The sequence below is a fragment of the Phoenix dactylifera genome, chromosome 1 (genome assembly GCF_051530095.1).
Source record: "Phoenix dactylifera cultivar Ajwa chromosome 1, Ajwa_hap1_PhDact_Kaust_v1.1, whole genome shotgun sequence".
NCBI lineage: Eukaryota > Viridiplantae > Streptophyta > Magnoliopsida > Arecales > Arecaceae > Phoenix > Phoenix dactylifera.
Genome location: NC_143190.1, coordinates 58,117,854 through 58,140,449, shown reverse-complemented (window position 1 = coordinate 58,140,449; position 22,596 = coordinate 58,117,854). Strand labels below are relative to the sequence as shown.

Below are 22,596 nucleotides of genomic sequence, written 5' to 3'. Positions count from 1 at the left end.
TAAAGGTTTGAAAATTAGTATTATTATTTTGGTCCTAAATCAACACCCTAGCCTCCTGTCAACTGCAACGAAATAGCTATGTTTCGCCCTAGACTCTGCGATGCTTTTTATCTTGCTGGTCACGTGAGAGATCAAATGAGTACAAGAGCTAGGCACCCAAGCAGGTCCTGATTTCATGGCTCCTCTATTTGTCTCTATTGAGCGGCTTTGTGATATAATAGCCATCCAAAAATATAAGAAAAATATGTACATCCTCCTTTCTACTTAAAAGTAATTTTAATTTTTTATATGAGGTTAAACGGTATCATTAAGGCTATTAATTTAACGAGGTGTAAATGTAGATTTTGTAAACTATTGAATGTAAGTGTAATAAGAGTAAGGAGCAAATAATCAAGATTTGACTTATAGTTTGGGTATACGTAGTTATTCTAGATTTTTGAATTAGTATATTTAATATTTTAACTTTGTTGAGTTAGTTGTTGCAAAATTAATGCTTCTACGATTGCAAAATTAGCATTAATTTCTTATGCTTGACTTGTTATCTACAATCTACGGTTTCTAAGGTTATTCTTAGAATGACTAAACCACATGCACATTGAGGACTAGCTCCATATTTAACTAGGTCACTTTTCGAGGGACCGGGCCATTAGGTATGCATTGATGATAAGCGAAAGCTTTCATTGGAGTGTAATAAAAGTGATTGCCAAGCTGTATTCCAGTTAGTGCAATCTGATAAAGTACTAATTATTAGTTGGACCAAGTTCACCGGCAAGTTGACAGACCGGTCGAACCGTGGAGCATCACCCACAAACGTGCATATATTACACACTTTTCCATCTGATCCAATTTTGTGCATGCTGCTTTGTAGTCGGGCTAGTCCACCAACTGAGCGGTGGACTTGATCCAACTAATAATCATTCCTCATAAAAGGGCTCCTAGTCAGCTTCTAACCCGACAAAAAGCTGGATATCCTTAGAATTTTATTTTGAGATGTTTGTTTCCACCATGTTCCTAGGAAAGCAAATCAAGTCTTGGATTGGTCCGACACTTAGTGCCTGTTTAGATAATCCAGCAGAATTTAGACTAAATTTCCTACTGGATTTATGGACTAAGAAGTTCATTTGAGCATGGCCCACATCGACCCAACACACTCCAACCTAAATCCTTCCTGCAGACCAATAGGTCCATGGGCTAAGATTTAAGCTGAGATTTTGAGGATCCTTTAGAAGATGCAGTCTAGGTGCAATAAATCCCAAAAAATAAACTAGAAGAGAGTTCAACACTGCAACAGTGTGAATGCAACCGAATATGCGAGTTAGGCCCCATTTAAGTCAAGAAGGGAACACCGTCTTGAGTCATTAAGCCACATACAAAACTTGGCATATAGGAAAGGGCCACTACATAATGCCCTCCCTCCCTCACGTCATCCAAGATTTAGTAGCATCAACTAACCCTGTCAAGATATCCATGCTATGGAATAATGGAAGCAGGAGAAAGAAAATAAATTAGACACTACAACTTCAAATGGTAACAACAACATCAGTTGCGCACCTTATCTTGCCCTAGCTATTCAGTTCTTGCTCGCAATGCCATATTGCCATGTGAGTGCGACCTACTTGTTACTTGGTTTGGACCCTACATGAAACTGGTACATTCTTGGACGTGATATCCTTCAGACCTAGCATTCCTCTGAAGGGAGGAATGATGTGCATGATAGAGCTAGGCCTACCTAAAGATGAACCGGTTGGGCTTCCAACAAAAATTCCCAAGGTTGGCCCTCTTCAGGCCTGGAGCATTCTGCCCACTTTCAGACCAGGATGGTCCCATTGGGATTTTAAATTGATGTTGGGTCAAGTAAGTCTGTAAAAACTTAACCCTCAAACCTTAGCCGGGTGGTTCTATATACACCCCCCCCATTGCTGAGGACACCCCCCAAAAATTAAAAAAAAATTAAATACTCTCTACACCCCCCCATTTGCTAAGGACACCCCTAAAAAATTAAAAATTTCTAAATTACCCCCCACCCTCCCCACCCCCTCACCTAAATTGCTCTCTACACCCCCCAAACCCCCCCCCCACCCCGCTCTTCCCCTCCAAAACACCTCGCCAACGCCCAAAACCCCCCCGTTCCCCCTTCTCCCTCTCGTCGCCGGCATTCTCCCGATCTCCGACCACCTCGCCGGCTTCTCCCGGAACCACCTCGCCGGCTTCTCCCGAAATTTTTTTTTTTCACGGTTCGTGCTCCGTTCGGCACTGGATCGCCGAACAAAAGGCTTCTGTTCGGCTGAACAGTGCCGGATAGAAGCCTTCTGTTTGGCACTGTGCAGCCGAACAGATCTGTTCGGTTGAGGGTTGCCGAACAGAAGGCTTCTGTTCGGCACTGTTCAGCCGAACAGAAGCCTTTTGTTCGACGATCCAGTGCCGAACGGAGCACGAACCGTGAAAAAAAAAAATTTCGGAAGAAGCCGGCGAGGTGGTTCCGGGAGAAGCCGGCGAGGTGGTCGGAGATCGGGAGAATGCCGGCGACGAGAGGGAGAAGGGGGAACAGGGGAGGAGGGGTTTAAGGGGGGTTTGAGGGGTGTTTTTTTTTTTTTCTTTTCAAAACGAAACGGAGGAGGAGGAAGGGGGGTGTATGAGAAAATTTCAAGGGCAATATGGTAATTACACTAAAGGTTAGTTTGGGTATTTTTTTTTTTGGTTTTTGGGGGGTGTCCTAAGCAATAGGGGGGGTGTATATAGAACTACCCACCTTAGCCCGAGGCTTGTAGCAAGAAAAAGACGCTTATAGTCCTCTTTTTCATGGTGCCCAATGGGCTAAGTCATGATTTCAAAATCTAGTTTGATGTGGATGCTTGCTTTGGTCATTTTACTTTGCATTAGGTGCCTGATTGCACTTGAAATTTTCAGGCCCATGTAAGGATTTTGCTGCCCAAGATTGGGACTACCTACCCCAACACAAACCTTGAGCATGATCTACTAATCAAATTTTGTGCTCTAGTCTTCTCCTAATCCACTGTGCACCAAGTTATCCAGCTACCTCAGCTGCTTCATTTCTTCTAATACACGAAGCCCAGCAAGTGTCCATGAATCACTGATGAACAAAAGCTAGCACTGAGACACTTCCACTCATTTCATTTTCTCGATCTATTTACAACTCTCACGAAAGCAAGATCATCACTCTAAGTGCGGAACAAGCACGCAGTAGAAAGAGGTGGCGGAGGATGAAGAAGTAGGAAGCTTTTCTTCACAATTTCAAGTCAAACAACTTCCACGGCAGTGCAGTGCAAGTCGAAGGTCAGCATCGAAGCTCTAAGCTTCGGTTGCCGGTCGGACGCCGGGGTTGGAAGGAGCGGCCAAGGAGATATCCTCTCGGGTGTGCCGAGCCATTTCGACTGCATGTACTTGTGCTTCCTCCATGGGCCCATATGCATCTTGTTCTCCTTCATGCACTTCTTCGCCGCGGAACACATGATCTTGATCACACTCTTTAGCTTCTCCGACTTCCCAACGAAGACCTCCGGAAGGCAGTTCACAAGGTTGCTGTACTCCTGACTGGCCCTTGCCATCTCAAACTCTGCACGGAAGTTCAACTCTATGACCACTCTAATTGGGCTTCTTTTGCCATTCTTGGCCTCCATCACTACGTCTACGTAACTGTGTTCTCCTGTGGACATACGACCATAATACGTCATACACCGTCGCATCCGCAGTGCGATACATTGTGAATACGAAAGATATAGCATCTTAGTGGAAAAGGCAATCCGTCATCGATCGGAAAAGTGATAATAACGCAAGGAATTAGACAGCATATCCTGAAAGGCAATGAAGATAATATCCAAAGCTTGGATGTATATATACCAAACCTTAGCCATTTAATCCAAACCTAGCTTTGCTTTTACTAAAGATTCCCCCAACTTGCTCGAAAAAGGTGCAGCTTCGTCGCTTTATATCATGTAGTGGAGATGTCATACATGTGATGTTATATTGACTAGGTTATCTTTTGATGGAACCCTTGGCCAAATCCAAACCTGGCGCGTTAAAAAATCTCCCCCAACTTGTTTGTAAAAGGTGTAACTCTGTCACGTCGTACCATGTAGCTAGTGAGGAACTCGCATCCTTCATCATGTGATGATATAATTTATCATGTCACAACATGGTGTCGACATATAGAGGAAAAGTATTCCCAATTACCTGAAGGAATATTTGGGGAACGCCTCCACTTGGACTTGCAGAGGGCGCTGTTGAATCCTGCTTCCCGGAGCCTTTCGGCGATGTGTCTGCGTGCACAATTCCGACATCCCTCGGCCATTCGATTCGGGCAGATGCAAACAAATCCCGCGGATTGCGTCTTCTTCACGGCATCCTCCGTCGCCATCCGTATCTTTGCTTCCACCGAGCTATTCTTAGACAAGGCCTCCTGTTGCAATCCAATTGTACAACTAGATCTAATTAGATCACCATTAAATTAAAACAAATAACCAAACTTTAAAACAGAGCAGCCGACAGCTTTCAGGAAGGCAATAACAGTCAAACCCCTCCCCCAACCATGGTCTGTCAATTGCAGGCCCCTTCTCTCTCTCTCTCTCTCTCCATAATTTCATTGAGAAAATAAAATGACATGAAAGATCCACAAAAAAGGGATAAATCTCAAAGAAAACTCTCTCCTAAATCACAATTCTAGTTTTTTTTTCCTTTTGTTATATTAACTCTACTCTCAAATTTGATAGACGTCTATATACGTTAACTCAAAAGATGATTAATCATCTGTACGCAGATACATCTTCAGCAAACAAACAGCTGCATCCTTCTTTCATATCTCTTGGAATCTGGTTGGGTGTTCTTCCAATCAAGTGAATAGATAATTCATCAAACATTTCTTTCAAATGATTGATAAATATTTTCATAAAAAATTAATATACATGTGTTGTACTTACTTGGAGGAGCTGGTGTTGCGTCTCCCAAAAAGCCTTGCTTTCTAAAGCACTGCTTTCCGAGCCGTCGCTGCCATCCTCTTCGTCGCTGCATCCACCATGACGGTCCATGGGGTCACGGCCCCATTCCTTTCCTTCCTTTCTTTCCCCTTCTTCAAAGAAGCCCAACACCATGGCAGAAAGGCTCACCATGGCCATCTTCTCCTCCATTGCTCTCCCCTTCAAAAACTATACTATGGAATCCTGTAGCACACCCACCTAGCCACTCCAGCGCTCTCGGATCAAACCCGGATCCTGCCCAAACTCGGAGGCCGCGATGGATTGTCTATATATACGAGGGGACGAGGCAAGGTGGGTCCCGGGGGATGACGTGGACGAACGGGCCGCCGCGAACGTGCGTCGGACAGCTCAGAATCCACGCGGCGTCTCGTCGCTGAGCGGGGGAGGGGAGGGGATCGAGCCAGGAGTTTGGATGGGGGTCAACAACAGCGCAGATCCACGTCAGGTACGCGTGTCCGCTGCTTAATTATTAGCCGTGTAGATATGGTTAACCGTGGGGCCCATCCTCTGTCTGACGAATTTGTCGGAATGTTTTCCCGTCTCCTTGTTCGGTCATTCGGTCCGCTCGTTACGCTCCCTCGCGGATATGCGTTTGGCATCGTAAATCACAGGAAAAGGATATTATCGGGCCCAGAAACTTTACCAAAAATTCCCTGAATTGCTGGCATTCCACGTGGCAAGAAGACGTTCTCTGTGTGATCTGGTTTCATGAGTGATAGGAATAGTTTTGGTGGTAAAGTTGGCCCTGGAGCACCGCTTAAATTATTTTACACGATATCCTAGGAGAATCCATTGGTTTTTTCTGGTGCACGGATGCCGGCGATGGTCGTCACTATCTCAGGGCCTGAGTGGTGACGGGAACGGAGCTCATCCAGACGGAGAGGCTGGCGTAGGAGAAAGGGATTAAAGTTGCTTAAGCTGTGGTCAGCTTGGGCCGCAGGCCACGCCAGCTTTAGTTCGAGGATCATATCTAGAATCTAGAGCTTGAGAGAGCTGGTGATTCTAAAAAGTTAAACCAGTTGTGTGAATTTTCTTATAAAAAAAAGAGAGAATATGTTGAATTTCTGATTTTCATATGCTACTTGAGAAACAACTTTCACATAATATTGTCTCGAGTTTTTAAGAATTCAGTTATTCTTGAGTTCTTCTCAAAAAGTTTTATCTTGAATTTTGATGCTCAGTGCACCTCATCATAAATGTTGGAATAATATATTTTTTTATTAATGTAATTCTGTGTCAATATATATTATTTTTTTTTGTTAACATAATCATATTAGGATGATTTTAGGGATCACATATACCCTGTATATATTACCTATATTATTTTTTATGTATGAAGTCTATACATAAATATATATAACTTTCTGAGTTGTACTGAATGCAATGGAAGAAACAACAAAGAAATAAATTCACATTTTTCTCTCTCTCTTTTCTCTTCTTTTTCTCTTCTTTTCCAAATATTTCAGCAATAAACAAGCTTGAGAGTTTGTGGTTCATCAACTTAGGTTAGTAAAACTGGGATGCAGGACAAAAAGAAATTTACCCTTATCCGGAAGACTAAACGGAGTAGGCTGGCTTTCTTTTTCTTCCTGAAAAAGACACGATCAGTATCCATTAAGCAAATGTGCATCATGGGACTAAAATAAGGACTGATGGCAAAGACGCTGGGGTCTGGTGATGGTGGTTCTTATCCCTAATGGCCGGTGGGGCTCGGACTGCTCTCTCCCATCGGTCCCATTCCTGATAGGTGTACCTCCCGTGGTTTTTTTTTTTTTTCCAAAGACATGGGCCCCTCGTTTACGTCTGATGTCGCGGGCCTCACCTTGCTGGTTTCTAATCGAGATGCGAATCAGGAGGGAAGGGCCACATTTTGTGGAGAAATTATCCGTGTCCGGTGCACTGGCTCGGTGGTGGATCGGACCAATTATTTTTCACCATATAATATACCTGACGACAGCAGAGAGTTCGCAAGCGAAGAAAAAGATGACATCCTTGGCGGCAACGCTGACGACGATATCAAGGCCTTTCTTGATTCAGGTCCAATTTCTCAACCCCCTCATTGATCTTTTTCTCATTTCATTCTTGTTCCTGGATAGGCTGTTCGATCCTTCTTCCGATCTATGGTTCGATCCGACCCTCCTTTAGTTCTTGATTCATGGTGGGAGCGGAGCCGGAGGAGAGTGTTGAAATCACCACGTCCTAAAAGCTTACCATGTTGAAATCACCATTTATCCCAAAAGCTTAAGCTGATAGGATGAGATAGATTTATTTATATATGTTATATTTTTTTAACTTTTTCTCATATGTGGGCCAGACTTTTCTTTAATGGGTGAGCCCAATATGTAAAATTTTTAATAATGGGGTTGAAGAGTGCGAAGACAGGGTTCGAACTCAGGATCTCTACTCTGATACCATGTTGAAATCACCACATGTCTTAAAAGCTTAAGCTTTTAGGAAAAGTGGTGATTTCAACCGAGAGGATAGATCTTCTGTTGACCCAGGTCAAGGGGAAGGACATCATGAAGTTAATCATGGTTAGGAGGAAAGAGTTCGCCTTAGCCCCGTCTGAAGGAGGGACTGACACTATAACCGTCGCTGTGGGCAGCGGAGGTGGCGCCTCCGCCGCTGCACCCACTGCTACAAAGATTAAGGAGTCGGATGAGCTAGCATTCTATTTTTTTAAAAAAATCTTTTTTTGAAATTAATGCTGTTTAATTTTGCAATGCAAGATATGGGCTTTAGCTTGTTCAACTAAGGAGTTTCATGCATCTTGCCTTTGTTTGGAATTCAAACGGTGTTTTTGATTGTGAGGATCAAATAGAACGATTCTGTTTTGATTTTCTTCCTTTTTTATTCAGAAACTGATGCAAATTTTGATTTACAATTCTTTTTTGCTTGAATACGAGAAGGAAAACTGCAGACAAAGAGTGCAGGAGGCGGAGGATGCAAGCTAGGGTTTCGAAAAAGAGCAGAGAGCTAGACGGAGCTTCTCTTCTCGAGGTCAGAACACGAGTGATGCTCATGGAGGGCATCGTAGGCTCGGGAGACGGTCGGAAGATGTAGGCGGTGCGAGCGCTTCGCTGTTTGCTCGAAAGGCCAGAACGCGAGCTATGCTAGCTCTCCATCGTTTGCTCGGGAGAGAGAGGCGGCTAAGATTTCATTCATTTAGGAGAAGGGGCAGAACACTCACTTCCTCTTTTTATCTCTTTGCACTAAGGTGGCTAGCCATGCCACATGGAAAAAAATAATTTGCCCGATGTACCGCTCAGCTAGTACATCGGGCTTAGGGAATAATTTCTCTCCTTTCCAAGTATTATTTAGAAGAGGAAACTAGATTGAGTTAACACTATATCTCTTATTTATAAATTATATTACTTTAATATAATTTTTTACTAATTAAAATAATTTATGCCATAATTGATACATTCTCTTTCAAGTCAAATAAGCATAAACTCAAGCCAAATTTTTGCGAAACACAAGCCACTCATGAATAGCTAGCTCCTTTGACAGCTTTATTTGAGAAATGTACTGTCTAAACGTTGGCATGGGGGACAGTCTAGTATTACATCCCATAAACTACTCAAAAACATGGCAAGATTTTCATGTAATTGGGTGATTTAACTGCAATTAATGGTTTCAACACTTTGCCATTCGAAAGAGTTTCTGCATTCAAACTAAACTGTTTTCGCCTTAGGGTTTGCCATGAGAAATTATCCCAGCATTTCTTCAAAATGATTGATGTTACCACCTCTGTGTTTTTCCAGCATTATTAGGCTTTAAGACATATGTTGTGTCAGGATATATGAGACTCTTTCAGCGTTGTGGATCTCATGCACTTTCATAGATAGGTTTATAATCTTTTGTTAAATTATCTTTAGGTTTCTTACCCTATATATGTTGAAGAAAATATTTAAATAGCTAGCAAGACAACTAAAAACGCATGTAATTTCCCCACTAAAATGCGGCCCATTGTTCTTGAACCCTTTAAACAATGGTCTGACAAGTCAAAACAAGCACCTTTAGCATACTTAAGTGCGAATGTTTAATTGAAGACACAAGTTAACTAGAGGATTATATCTTTCATTCAGCAAAAACAAATGGATTATATTATAAATTTTTTTGCATAAATATCATTCATAAAATTTAAATTTGTGTAAATACTCCCTTTAAATTTATATTTATTTTTATACCCTCATAAAAAACTATTTTTACATAAATTCTCCTAATATAACAATTCTTCTAACACCATTAACAAAAAATATATTTATTTTAATTAAAAATAAAATAAAATTTAAAATTAATTTTTTATCTTTCATCGCGATCGTCTTATAAATATTTTGTTTTGCACATCTACCCATTAAAAATATTTTAGTCATTTTAATTTGAAACGATTAGATAGCATACGTACATATGCAAAAAATATGGATAAAAAGAGAATGGACTAGCAAAATAAGTATTTTACGAAAATATACATACAAATATCAATTTAAGAAGGATATTCATACAAAATTTGATATTTAGAAGAGTATTTATAAAAAAAATTCTATACTATATTATGTGCTGTGAGATCCCTAAGCAGTGGCTGCTCCCATGCAAGAGGAAAGAAGCAGCGGCGATACACCGCGTGAAGGCAACTCGGAGATCGGAAGCTCGCGAATATGACAAAGATGGCATCTAACTCTCCACCGTATAAAGTCAGTAAAGAAAAGGATATAGGCACATGCACTTGAAGACACTAAAAGGCCCACAAGTACTGATTTCCGTGTCTTGCAGCAGCATGACAACTGATCTTGTCTTAAACCAGGACTAGTTTAATTAATGAATGAATAACATAAACCCCATGCATTACCAAAGGCGGTCAAATAAATGTGCATGTTAAAAAACCTGAAGAACTTGAGTAAAAAGGGTTCATTTAATCAACTATGGTGCGTACCTCCAATCAATGATTTACACATAATTCCCCCCGCCTCCCTCTTTTTCTTCCTTCCCTTTACATGTTACATCTGCTTATCAGCTTTCCCTATGCTATAATTATGGAACCACCAGATTCGAGAACTTCACCACAAACACAAATCCATGCTTTCGAATTACCAACTGCCTCTGCTGGACTCTCTGAACTTTTTTTCAAGGATAAACATCATCATGTCGACAAAGTATTTCCCTAGATATGTGACCCACTTCTAATTCTGGAGTCATACCATCTCCAAGATTCTGATATTCCCGCTAGAATTTGCAGCAAGCAAGGTGGAAGATTGGCCACGCCAGCAGACACATGAAATGAACTGCGATGCATCATCAACCTCCTGGCCAGATATGGGGTCTGTCATGTCGAATTTGTACGACAAAACTGGCATAGGAAAGGCTTTGTGATAGATAAAGACCTGATCAAAAAGAAGGAAACACAAGGGATGATTCACATAGAAGGAAACACAAGGGCTGGATTACAGCAGCAAGTAACTGTGAGAATGTATATAACTGATGTCCTCCAAAATGATGCTCATATTTTCAGAAAAGTGGACATATTTTCTGTGTCAGAGCTACCAAATTCCTCTGTTACGGAAGCATGACGCAGTGTGCAGGCCAATCTGAATAACATGAAAGTACAATGAGAAAGCATAAGAGAATCATGAAATATGCTTGTTTCATATGGTAGAAACAAGGAATCTCTTCCAGGCATGTGTTCTTTGAATGTCTTGCTCTCATCATTAGACTAGACCGGCTGTTTCCTACAGACTTCGGCCAAAGTCACAAAATAAGACATCATTTCACTGTCTTGAAGCATGTCGAAACCTACAGTGAACCTTCCATTACTGCCTTTAAATTGCACCTATATAACGCTACTCTTTTTGATCGGTGATCGCTTTGTTTCTTCAAACTTATTTTTTAAAAAATTATTGTACTCCGTGTTTCTAGTAGCCCAGTCATTCATGACAAGCAACTTGGGCAAGACAGTCCTTGCAACACGGCTGTAATTTGCACGGAAGAATTTGGCATCTTTAAATCAAATGACAAGACAAAAGGTCAAGCGACAAAAACAAGAAAAGAAATCATATGAAATGCATATTTCTTGATCACCGAGCTGTTCAAGTAGGTTTTCTATAGTCTACATATTGTACGCTATCTGTGTGGAAATACATATATATTTTCCGACTGTTGTTTTATTAACTCAAAAATTGTCTATTCTAGAATAGTTTTTCCAGTTATTTTTTATGATTTTCGTTGAATTTAATGACAAACTGAAGCAGGCTGCTGTCTTATCTGTTGCAGTTGTATCTTGCTTATCACATGCTATAAAGATCACTAAGTTGCAAAAATAAAAATAAAAAAATCTTATATAGATCTTGCATTTAATGGCATTTATTTAGAACTAGTTTTACCATCTAGCATTTGTTACATCAGGTAAATAGAATAGAAACATAAAATGCATACCTCATTAGTTTCTGAACCTGTAGCAATATAGCCATCAGAAATAGAGAGGCCAACAAAATTCTGGAGGAAGTAAAAAAGAATCAAATGCCAAAGAAAGAAAGAAGAAAAAAAAGCATTGCAAGAAGAATGCTTTAAAGACTGACAAAATAATTATTATATTACCAGCAAACAAATATGGACTATAAGCAAATCAAAAGGTTTGACTTGAAAAAAGATTTATGCAAGTAGTTCAACTGGGAAAAAAATAATGTTGTGTATAAATCAAACCAATATCAGAAAATGCTATGCGTTCGGTCTGGTATTTAGCCAAAACATGTCTCTAATTATACAGAATTTTGTACAGTTGAGGTTTAGCAAATAAAAAGAATATAAAAAATATAGTAAAGCAAGCAAAGTGTGATGAATCAAAGCTTCATGCATCAAACAGAGAAGCTAAGCTAACACAAACTAAGTAATATTGAAGAACATGAAGAAACTTTAAACTTCAACAATATAGTAGAAGTTGTTAGTATGAATCTTTTTTCCTTTTTTCAGCAGCTGAGCTGATAGCAGGAACATTAGCATATAGCATCACTATCTCAAAGGATATCAATAGTAGTGACAAGGAAAATGTTAGCCTGAAAAAATACCTGAAGATTATAAAAGATGTCAACTTGAGAACTGGGTGCTGAGTGAATGCTCCCAATAACTTGAACTTAATCAGCTATATGCACTTATAAAAATACTCAATTCCTTGGATCTAGGAGGGTTCATTTAGAATAGAAACAGCTATTAGATTTTTTTTCTTTTCTGAGGGTCCAGTGGGGAAGGTGGCACGAGCAGTCCAATATTCAGATATATTTAGTATTTCCTGGATCAGAATGCAGCAGTGGCTGGTCGATGCTTTGCATGTAAAATCGGAATTCAATGATTGTTATATTAGAAAGGCCATTATAATGATTTTAACATCTCGTTTATTGTTATATAAATGCATAATAACTTAATAATAGTCATTAAACAGGGGAAGGATTGTTGTAACAACAAACGTAAGAGCAATTAAATCCCCAATAGCATTACTGTTGTCCATCATTAACATATCAATTTTGCATAAAATAAGTTATGTTATATTCATAATACTAATAATAAATGAAAAAATGTACATGATACTGTGATAGGACTGATATAAGTTTTTATCTGTTTCTATAACAGCTATCAACATACATTTGAGCTGAGAAATATTTTAATTAAAATTTTCTGTCAATATTTTTTGATATCAATTTGGTTTTGGAACAACCATTCTGAAGTGCATTAAAGTTCTAGGCCACAACAGTTGAATGCAAATGATGGCATTAAAGAAATCATGTGATGGAGTGGTAATGCCACACATGCAATTTGCCTACAATACTAATGGAAGGGGAACATCTTGAAGATGCTGCACAAGACGAGAAAAGTAGCCCCGTCTCATGCCAAGAGTCTTGAGATGATATAACTCATCCAATGAAGATCAACTTGCATTAGTAAATATTATGAAATATTTGAAAGTCCAAGGGCTCCTAACATAAAAAGCTAAAAGTTTACTGCTAATAGGATAAACGAGAGCGTATCATTATATCAATGCTTAGAAAGAGAAGATAATGATTCTAAGATCCATGAAAAGAAAAGGAACTTGTTGCATCAATGTAAGTCAAGTTTTAGCAAAACAGAGAGCCATGATATATTAGACAATAAATAAATTATTTGAAAGCAATCAAGTTGAATTCTCATCTTTTGGTGCTCAATTATCATGTTGCTAACTATGATAATAAATGTAATAAAATATTCAATCCTTAACAGGTCAGAGCATACCTTTACATTTGTATGCCCACTGAAAGTTCGAAGAGGGTTGTCTAGTATCCTTGATGTACTTGAAGAAAAGTCCCAAAGTTTCAACGAACTGTCAGTGGATGCAGATGCAATATTTGATGAATCTAGATACTTTGTATAGCTCACAGTCTTTGTGTGACCAACTAATGTATAAAAAGGCATTCTCATGTTACGAAGATCATAGCAGTAGACGTTATGATCTGCTGAACCAATTGCTAGCAAGCATGCAGAATCAGGTTGGAACTGCACAGAGCACACATTTGCCTTTGTTCTGATAGTACCAATGCTTCCAGCCTGCAATAACAATTCAATGATGGAAATAACTTATTAGAAATGTCGGTATGAGCTCAGCATGACAATGTTGATTGATGACGGTGATGCTAATAGTTAAAAGCTGACATACACCAAGTGCAAGAATAGAATTGCCTGATTGATATTCCACAGCTTCACTGCACCATCATCGCTTCCACTAGCCAACTTTGTTGGATCTGCAAGCGAAAAGTCAACAGACCATACACGCTTCTCATGCTCCCTCATTTCCATAAAAACATGGCTTCTTGTAACATCCCAAACCTGACAAGACTTGGAGTTTAGCATTATATTAAAAGTCAATTAAAAGACTAAAAGAATTTTAAACACCATGGACAGCCTACCTGCACTCTGCCTTCAAAGTCACTTGAAGCAATCTGGTTCTTAATATAATTATTCCAGCAAATACAGCTTAGTTTTGACCTACTAGCCATTTCAACTACAGGATAATGAATGTCACGATCTTCACTTAGAATCATATCACATTCAAAGATTTTAATTTTCCTATTTACACCGGCAGCCGCAAAAAATTCTTTATCCCGATCAAAACCCAAGGAGCATACTAAATTTGAAGAGCTTAACACATCTCCTTGCTTTAGTTCAGCCTTAACTTTCAACTTGCTAAATGTCATAAATTTGCATAATCCCTCAAGAAATGGATTTATCCATCCATTCTTTCTTCCACCATAATGGCCTTCTTTAGAAATCATATCATCAACTGAACTTCCTTCACTCCTGACAACTACTGATCCTCTCCCACCACCAGTAACTTCATTAATTATGGGTGTGCTTGATGGCTTCACCATCCTGTATCTTGTTGAGAAATAGGCTGCCACCAATTTTTTGAAGTTCTTCATTAATCGAGAACTTTTTGATGGAATATTTTCCTGAATCGGATGGAGTATCTCTGATATGGGACCTGCATCAAGCATATTATTATGCTCCTCTTCATTTAAATTATGAATTCCTGGTCTGAAGCGTTTTCTGGAACTAGAGCAGGATGAGTCCTCATCTATTGCAGGATATTGCAACTGTGAGTCCTCTTTATTTATTGCTGAATGCTCTTCTTTGTCTGATTCTGTATAGGAGCCTCCTTTCTGTTTGAGAATTGACTGCTGGTTTAGAACCTCTTCTATGTCAGCAGAGAGAAAACAGATTGTATCATGCAATCTATCAGCAGCTTCCTGTTTTCTTTGCTGCAACTGCAAAAGAAATTCCAGGAGTAATTCCTGATCTTCTATCTCCTCTCTCAACTTGATTGCTGTTTCACGCTCTTCCAAACTATCTTTAGGTTGATTTAGGAACTCACTTTGCAATATCTCACTGCCATATATCACATGAAAAGGGGTAAACCTTTAATTACTCATATGGCCATCAAAGACCGTATAGTTTAATAAGTGTTTGCTCTGATCTTTTAAAAAGAGAAAAAAAAGATGGCCTAAAGATGCATTAATTAGCTAGCTATATGACAGAACATATTTGTCAAGCATGTGCAAATGATGTAATACACTTCCACCAACTATACATTCCCCAAAAATCTGGAAGTGCTATTGAAAATGCAACTAATCGAAGGAGTTCAGTCGCAATCTGGAAGAAACAAGGGCATGCAAACACATTGCATGTCTGGTGGTAGGGTTACTTAGTTTATTCTTCTATATAACTGTGAAGCTGCAACATACTTAAAGTTCCACTTTCAAAATACAGGTGAATTTTACAGCAAATATTTCATCTCCGCAATGAAATAAATCAACAGATAAATTTCTCACAACACAATGGGAAAGCCATGGCATGCATTTTTAAAGCTACGAATCAATTGTTTCTTGAAATGCACCTAACAAAAGATGTAGCAGAAAGCAATAATGCAACTTATGTTGCACCTGTCACAACCGATGGAACAATGAAAGTAAAGCGAAGAGCAACATAAAATTGTGTACTGTCAATGCTAAACATTATTGGCGTCAGACTGAACTAAATGAACTATAACAAGCCCCTAAAATTAGTTAACATTTAGATTGGAAAAAGAAACAAAAATCAAGGAATAAATCTGGCAGCCACCACTGAGTTGCTCGGCTCCTTAAATATAATATTGTTTATGTGAAATTTCCAGCATATAGTATTGCTTATGTCAAGTTTTATTAACTAATATTACTCTTGACAAGTAAAGGACGTTGTGCAAGAGTTCTCGAAACTCAAAAGTGGAAGAGAATAGAAATAATTTAGAACCTTAAATGTGCAACTGTAACATAGTATTATATCCTTTAAAACAGACATGCACACGCATGCACACGTACATGCACTAGAAGGGCCCTGAGATGAACCATAGTGACCAATTTAGCTAGAGTAAGTTAAGGCAGAGGCATTTTAGAATCATTAAGATGCCATTTGGAAGGGGACAAATGGGGTTTATCCCTGTTTATACTGGGGATACCTCCCAAATACCATGAGCTGTCAGCTGGGATAAGTTATCCCCCTTATCTGGTCAATGCTGCTTTAAACCCATTAAACCGGGCTGAAATTGTGCCTAGGGAACTCTGGTATAATTTTAGACAGGGGTATAAGCCGGTTTAAACCTGTCCTCTTATCCCCGTATTAAAGCTGAAAAATGTCAAATACTGCCCTCCTCCTATATTATATTTTACCATAATTTATAATATTGTAATATATAATATTTATACTATATTATAATATTGTCCTACATTATATAACACAATATTATTAATAATCATGCAAAAATGAAATAATATTATATTGTATGAAATTGTAATATTACACTAGTAACATAATATATTGCGCATTATAACATATTATATTTTACTCTTATTATATTTCAAGGTTCATTTACAACACTGCAATATACAATAAAGATATAGAATATGCATAATAATAAAAAAAATATAGTATGACATACTATATATTTTAATTATATTGCTATAAAAAATATTTCAACACTCACAAAAATATACAAACACATTGTATTACCTAATGAATATTGAATAGTAGGGATTGAGAGGGCCAACTTGTGTAGTTTTGTTAAAAAAATCAACTTTTTCATCTACTTATCCCCAAACAATATCCAAACAATATTTCTCATCCCCTATCAGTACCCAAACACGCATAAGTATAAATGCAATGATTTCTTAGTATAACACTATTTTTACCCAAACAAATAATAAGGTTTATACCCATTTACACCAGTATATATTAATACCTTTGGTTAAGTTTTTGTTATCCCCAAAAAACCCATACCCGATTCACACGCCCAAGGAACAAAACATGACAGAGTAAGACAAAAAGAAATGTATCAACCTTTACCCAAATCTTCTTTAAGATTTAGCTCACTTTCAATTCTCTGTCGAAAGCAATGAATAAGTGAAATAAAACCCATACAACCAAACAATTTCGTAAAGAAAAGCCATGTTTAATTTATACTTGATGCCTCTAGAAAAGTTTTCTGCAGTCTTATCTAATAAATCAGAAGATCTTCTTGCCTTTGGAAACACAAGAATAAATCCCATCCATAGTCATTATAGCATGGGCATGAGAAAGCACATGCATGTATTAAGATTATGATCATTAACCATTATCATGATCAGCAAATAGAATAATCCTACCAAGCCCATGAAAATGATCAACAAAGTTTCTTCTCCAGTAGGACAATTACTACATCCCTTGCAACCTAACAGGCTGATATCTCATAATTCCGAATAAATATTATCCAAATCTTGGAAAAGCAATGAATTGGACTACATATTGGCTAACTGCCATGGAATAATATTCTGATGATATCTGCTGCATGCTAAAACAGTTACTAGTTAGAAATTTTAAAAAGTCTGCATCTGTTAATATTAGCAACAGCTATATCAGTCAATGAAATTGCGCTTTTTGGTTAAGGCATCAGTCACATTAGCTCTTTGCTTGAATATAATTCAAGTTCAACTAGCAAGCACCTTTATTAGCATTGGAGCACTCGACATTTTTATTAGCATTGGAGCACTCAACAGATTCCGTAAAACAATTTATCATAATGCCTCTTGATTGAAAATAAGCATGACATGACTGATTAACAAGACAGTGTCTCCAAGATTTGAACATCTCAACCATTGCATAAAGTGCTTGAAACATACATAACATAGTAACACCCTCAACAACAGGGACGGCAGAACCGTCCTGAACCGGACGGTTCCAACCATTTCGAGCCGTACCGGTGGCTTATTGGTACGGTTCCAGCAACGAAAATGAAATCCATTGCTGGAGCCAGAGAATGAGAAAGAAAGAGAGCGAGCAGGAGAGAGAGAGAAGGCGAGATGCCGCCAGCTGTCCATCGGCCTCTGTCGGCCCTCCGCCGGCATTCTCCACCCGCCGTCACCCTCCCTCTCCCTCTCTCTCTCTCCCTTCTCTCTCTCTTTTCCTCTCTCCCACGATCTGCGTATTGTATCCTCCGTCGGCACAGGCCCAGCATGACCCGTACTGACTCGTGCCATCAACAAAATGGTACGATACCCGGTACCAGTTCCGCCGACCTTGCCCAGCGATATATGCTACAAAATGTCCCTATTGGTCAACAAGCACCCCAATAAGCCAGTAACATTTATGTCTGGCAGCCTTCAAAATAACATCCCAAATTCACTTTTTAAATTAGTCGTTTCTCACATTGCTACAATTTACCACACAAACAAACTTGTTTCCATGCTTTCTGTGACTTGAACCATGCAAGAATCAAATATTCAAGCGTATACAGTACAAAAAAGCCAACAATCGAAACTTCAAACTGGCAGATCAACTATGGCCTCACACTTATACAGGGCCAATTTGAATAAAGGTTTGACAAAATATGAAAAAAACAGCATCAAATTGCATCAAAGTATTCTACTGGACTAGAGTCACCATATGAATGGTCCTGGCTCTTGAAGAAGATGCTCTACATGGTTCTCATATGGCCAACAGAGACAAGCATTGAAAATCAATATTTTCACAATGAAAGAACATATATCTGTCCATCTAAGCTATCATCCCACAATCAACCATTATCAGTTTAAGATCAGCCTTAACATCTCTAGAATACAAAGAAAATAAACTCTCGGGCATGGTAATTAAATACAAGTAGACACTTAGCCATGAGTTGATTAAACTCAAATAGTCAGATCTCATGACTTGTCACAGAATCTCACTGTGGTCCTTCTATGATAGTCTACAAACAAGTAAACCCAAAATGCAGATTTCATAAGAAAAAAAAAATTATTGCACGACTCTGAGGCTTTGCAACATTCATATGACAATTGGTTGGCCCAAAAGGTTGGACTAACTAATAAGACCATTGCTTGTGAAATGGCATCTTTCACTCACCAACCATCCTTGATTTCATGATGTATTTCTAGAATTACTCTTTCAAATGAATTCAGTCAGTCTCTAAGCCAGGTACAGGAAGAGCTTGAATTCAATTATTCCTGTAATAAGAATCATGTAGTACCATAGAAATATCCGTTGGTAATTTTTCATGAAGACAAAGTTATAGGAGAAGATTTTTAAAATGAAATAGAAGGAAAAATTGAGAATGTTGAGAATTGAAAAGATAAAAGGAAATGAAATTGCAAAAGGTGGAGAAATAGAAAAGACAAAGGGTGATAAATTCAAAAGTAAACAAAAATAGTGAGAATAACCGGAAGGGGAGAGGAAGATATGCAGAATGAAAAGGCACAATTTATGATACGGGGAATATAGAAGTTCAAAGAAAAGGAGAATAACAAAATAATTGAAAATATCAAAAAATCCTATGTTATTGAAGTTAGAGAATTTTTTTTAGACACAGGTTGGACGAATATGGAAGCATTCTTTGATTCAATGGAGCAAGAACAAGCAAAGTTCATGTAGTACGAAGATGAATGGTATGTAAGTGCAGAGTGGACGAATGTGCATGTTCAAGATGCTACAAAAGAGAGCAAATTTCACAAGCCCTCCACATCAATGGAGATGTCCCTAACCATTAACTTGTTCAAAAGTATTGGATCTTCCAAAAAGCAGCACGTTTCCAAGCCCCACAAGATTCATACTTCTAAGAAGCTACAATCATGCCTAGATGAAGGAAAATTTAGTTTAGGGTGTTGTATATTAAACCAAATTTTATAAAAGTGTTAATTAAAGTCCTACTGCATCAGTGAAGTCATTATTACTAGAGTGCATGTCCATGAATATGTTTATTGGAGTTTCCAAATAATGTTCTATTAGAGTCCCCTAAATCTATTTAAAGTGGCTCTCAAATATTGTAATGCATTTATGTAAGAGGCATATAAAAGGTCACTATGTACCAATAAAAGTTTTTGTAGTGCCTAATTTTATAAGCAAACAAGTACAAATGATGAAATGAAATATATTAGCATTTTATTCTCCACCTCTCTCTTACTTTGCTCCTTCATGCCCTAATACAGAGATACTCGAGACCTGTGTGGTTCCGCTGCCCCAACACCAATGACCAAAAAAGTTGTGTAATAATTCATTTTTCGCATTTTGATGGCAAAAGTTTTCAAGCATGCCTTGTTCAAAACAATAGATGAACTGCATGAGTAATTTTAATACAAAACAAATAAGATTCATTCTCAAACAATCATGTCAGACATGATCCCAATTCAAAGGAGCAAATATCATCACCTGGCACAAGGGATCACAAACTATTTATCTTGCAAGAAACGAGCACTCGTAGAAGTGAAGCAAATGAAATTTGGAACTCGACCAAGCTTCTGTGGAGTTCAAACTGACCTTATCTTCGGTCTGCTTTCCGACTTAGGGTGCAACAACCACAAGCAAAAAGAAGCTTCCTTTGGCCACTTGAGCAGTAGCTGAGGGGGGAGAACACGATGTCTCAAGTTGGACATGGTCCTGAGCTTCTCATCCAGGGAGTTGAACGTGCAGAACAACTGACAAGAAGATAAATTAACAAATAAACAAACAGACAAACCCGACAAACCCACCTTGCAGGCTATAAAACTGGCAACAACAGGAAACAGAAGGCAAAAACAAGCATAAAAAACCCTAAGGTTGGATCTTGACCTCAAACAGAAGAACACCCAATCGGTAGATATCCGAGGCGAATGTACTTGGACTGCCGCCGGCTTCCTCTGGGCTCGTATACCAATTTAACTCCATAAGCAGTATCTGCTTCAAAGGAAATGCCTTTTTCTCCTCCCCCACCACCTCCACCTCCCTTCCACCGCCGTCCACCTCCTCGGGGTACGCCGAGCCCGAGCGCAGGCAGCTGGTGTCCGACGCCTTTTCGGAGGTGCCCTCCTCGGGAGTCATCTCTTGGTCTACGAGCCGACGGCCTGTGGGCTTTTCATCGGAGCCGCCGCCAGTGTCCTCGCAGGAGTCGGAGCCGGAGGTGGAGCAGGAGGCGGACTCGATGAAGGAGACGCGGTTGACGGACGATAGAACGAAGCAGGAGGGGCGGACGTTGCCGACGACGACACCCTGCGAGTGGGCGAGGCTCACCGCCTCGACGATCTGCCGGAAGACGTGGAGGCTCTCGAGGAGGTCCACCGGCCGCCCCGGCCAGTCCAGCCACTCCCTCAGGCTCACGTCCCCGAGCTCCTCTTCCTCCTCCTCCTCCGCCGCCGCAGACGCCACCGCCGCGCCGGCCGGCCGAAAGCTCCCGTCCTCGGTGCAGGACAGAGGGCGGCCCATCTCCTCCTCCTCCTCCTCTCCCTCTTCCATCGACTTGCCTCCCCAGCCGGCCGCCGCCGCCGCCGCCGCCGCCGCCGCCGCCGCCGCCGCCGCCGCCGCCGGGCCCAAGCTGTCGCTCGAGGCGACGCAGTCGCCGGTGTTGGGGGCCCTGGAAGCGGAGGACCTCTCCCACCCCGACGCCTCCTCCGAGCCCTCCATTCCCCCTACATCCCCCCGAAACACGACCCGGAAGACTCTAGAATCAAGAAACCAAATGCCAAGACCGAACGTTCATGCTTCCACAATCAAGACATATCACAACCAAAAACCTCTCCTCATTACCCCAGAGTGCGAACTTTCTCGCAGAAAACCACCCCCCCTCAGCAACCCACCAGCAAGAAAGCTTCAGAATCCCAAGAAAAGTTGCTACAAGTACTCACCGATCAAGGAGAGACCGCTGGGAGAGACAGAGAGAGAGGAGAAAGAAACAAGGAGTTGGGGTGGTAGAGGGATAAGGATCCGCCGCAGCCTGGAAAGGCAGCCACACAATCCCAGCTTTAATTGCGGCCGTCCTCTCGTATCTTTTTCCACTCTTTGTCCCCTCGACGCACCTCGGCCTCACAAATTCGATACACCATCACTGGCTTCCCCTCCAACTAACGCACGCGGCTCCTCTCGCTCGCCTCTTGGACGAGTTCACCAACTACAGTGCACATAGCCGGTTTGTCAACTAAAAAAGCTCTCACCTGTCCCCCGCTAGAAGCTGTCTTTTGCCGCTAAAAAACGTATTAGAAATGGCAATTTTTCTAGACTTGGGAAAACGGTGACGCCATTCGTAGTAAACTTGGTCGTCACGCCAGAGACAGTTGAAGTTAATTCTTTTTCGGGAGGAGGGGGCCTACGCTTCGGCCCGCGGTCGTCGTCTCCTGTCGCTCTATTGCCTTTAGAACAGGGGGGTTGCAGTTGCCCAAAAAAAAATGAAGGGGTTACGTGGCGGAATGAGATCCACGCAAGAAGGGCTGAAGGGCGTGGGAGGGCTTGTGGACACCGTCGCCCAAAGTGGAATCGTCGGGGCAAAGCTGGCCACCGAGGGTCAGATAGCTCTCATGACAACAACCGTTGGGTCGCGCAATGCAACGGATGAAAAAAAAGTTTGAGAGCTGTGCGAGACGCGATCCAGCGGTTGACGTCGCGAAAGAAGACCAACCCTTCTTTCTCCCGAAAGATAAAGCGTGCACCTTTATTCCAGCACTGGAGGCGCGCGCGCGCGCGCGCGAGAGAGAGAGAGAGAGAGAGAGAGAGCGAGAGAGAGAGAGGGGCTTGGGGTGTTGATACCAGAAGAGGAAACTGAGAGGAACAGAGCTTTCCGAGGAGT

The 22,596-nt window shown here is 40.4% G+C and overlaps 2 protein-coding genes across 4 annotated transcripts; both read right to left on the bottom strand.

The window, feature by feature from the left end:
* Nucleotides 1–3,025: 3,025 nt before the first annotated feature.
* Nucleotides 3,026–5,248, bottom strand: LOC103721275 (uncharacterized). Its single transcript, XM_008811416.5, has 3 exons — nucleotides 4,935–5,248; nucleotides 4,192–4,417; nucleotides 3,026–3,664 (listed from the first exon to the last, which is right to left on the bottom strand). The coding sequence occupies exons 1-3, from the start codon at nucleotides 5,139–5,141 to the stop codon at nucleotides 3,258–3,260; spliced, it is 840 nt and encodes a 279-aa protein (XP_008809638.4). The 5' UTR covers nucleotides 5,142–5,248; the 3' UTR covers nucleotides 3,026–3,257.
* Nucleotides 5,249–9,884: 4,636 nt separating this feature from the next.
* On the bottom strand, nucleotides 9,885–21,578 carry LOC103721280 (protein SPA1-RELATED 4-like). Of its 3 annotated transcripts, none has more exons than XR_003388336.4 (7): nucleotides 20,613–21,578; nucleotides 20,322–20,479; nucleotides 13,916–14,894; nucleotides 13,666–13,835; nucleotides 13,245–13,556; nucleotides 11,421–11,480; nucleotides 9,885–10,372 (listed from the first exon to the last, which is right to left on the bottom strand). XR_003388336.4 is itself a non-coding variant. In XM_008811421.5 (7 exons), the coding sequence occupies exons 1-7, from the start codon at nucleotides 21,438–21,440 to the stop codon at nucleotides 10,184–10,186; spliced, it is 2,673 nt and encodes an 890-aa protein (XP_008809643.5). In that variant the 5' UTR covers nucleotides 21,441–21,578; the 3' UTR covers nucleotides 9,885–10,183. The 3 variants fall into 3 exon arrangements, 2 of the variants coding, with proteins under 2 accessions (XP_008809643.5, XP_038981330.3); XM_008811421.5 differs by having other exon boundaries at nucleotides 13,689–13,835; XM_039125402.3 differs by lacking the exon at nucleotides 9,885–10,372 and adding an exon at nucleotides 10,398–10,576 and having other exon boundaries at nucleotides 13,689–13,835.
* Between the last annotated feature and the right edge of the window lie 1,018 nt (nucleotides 21,579–22,596).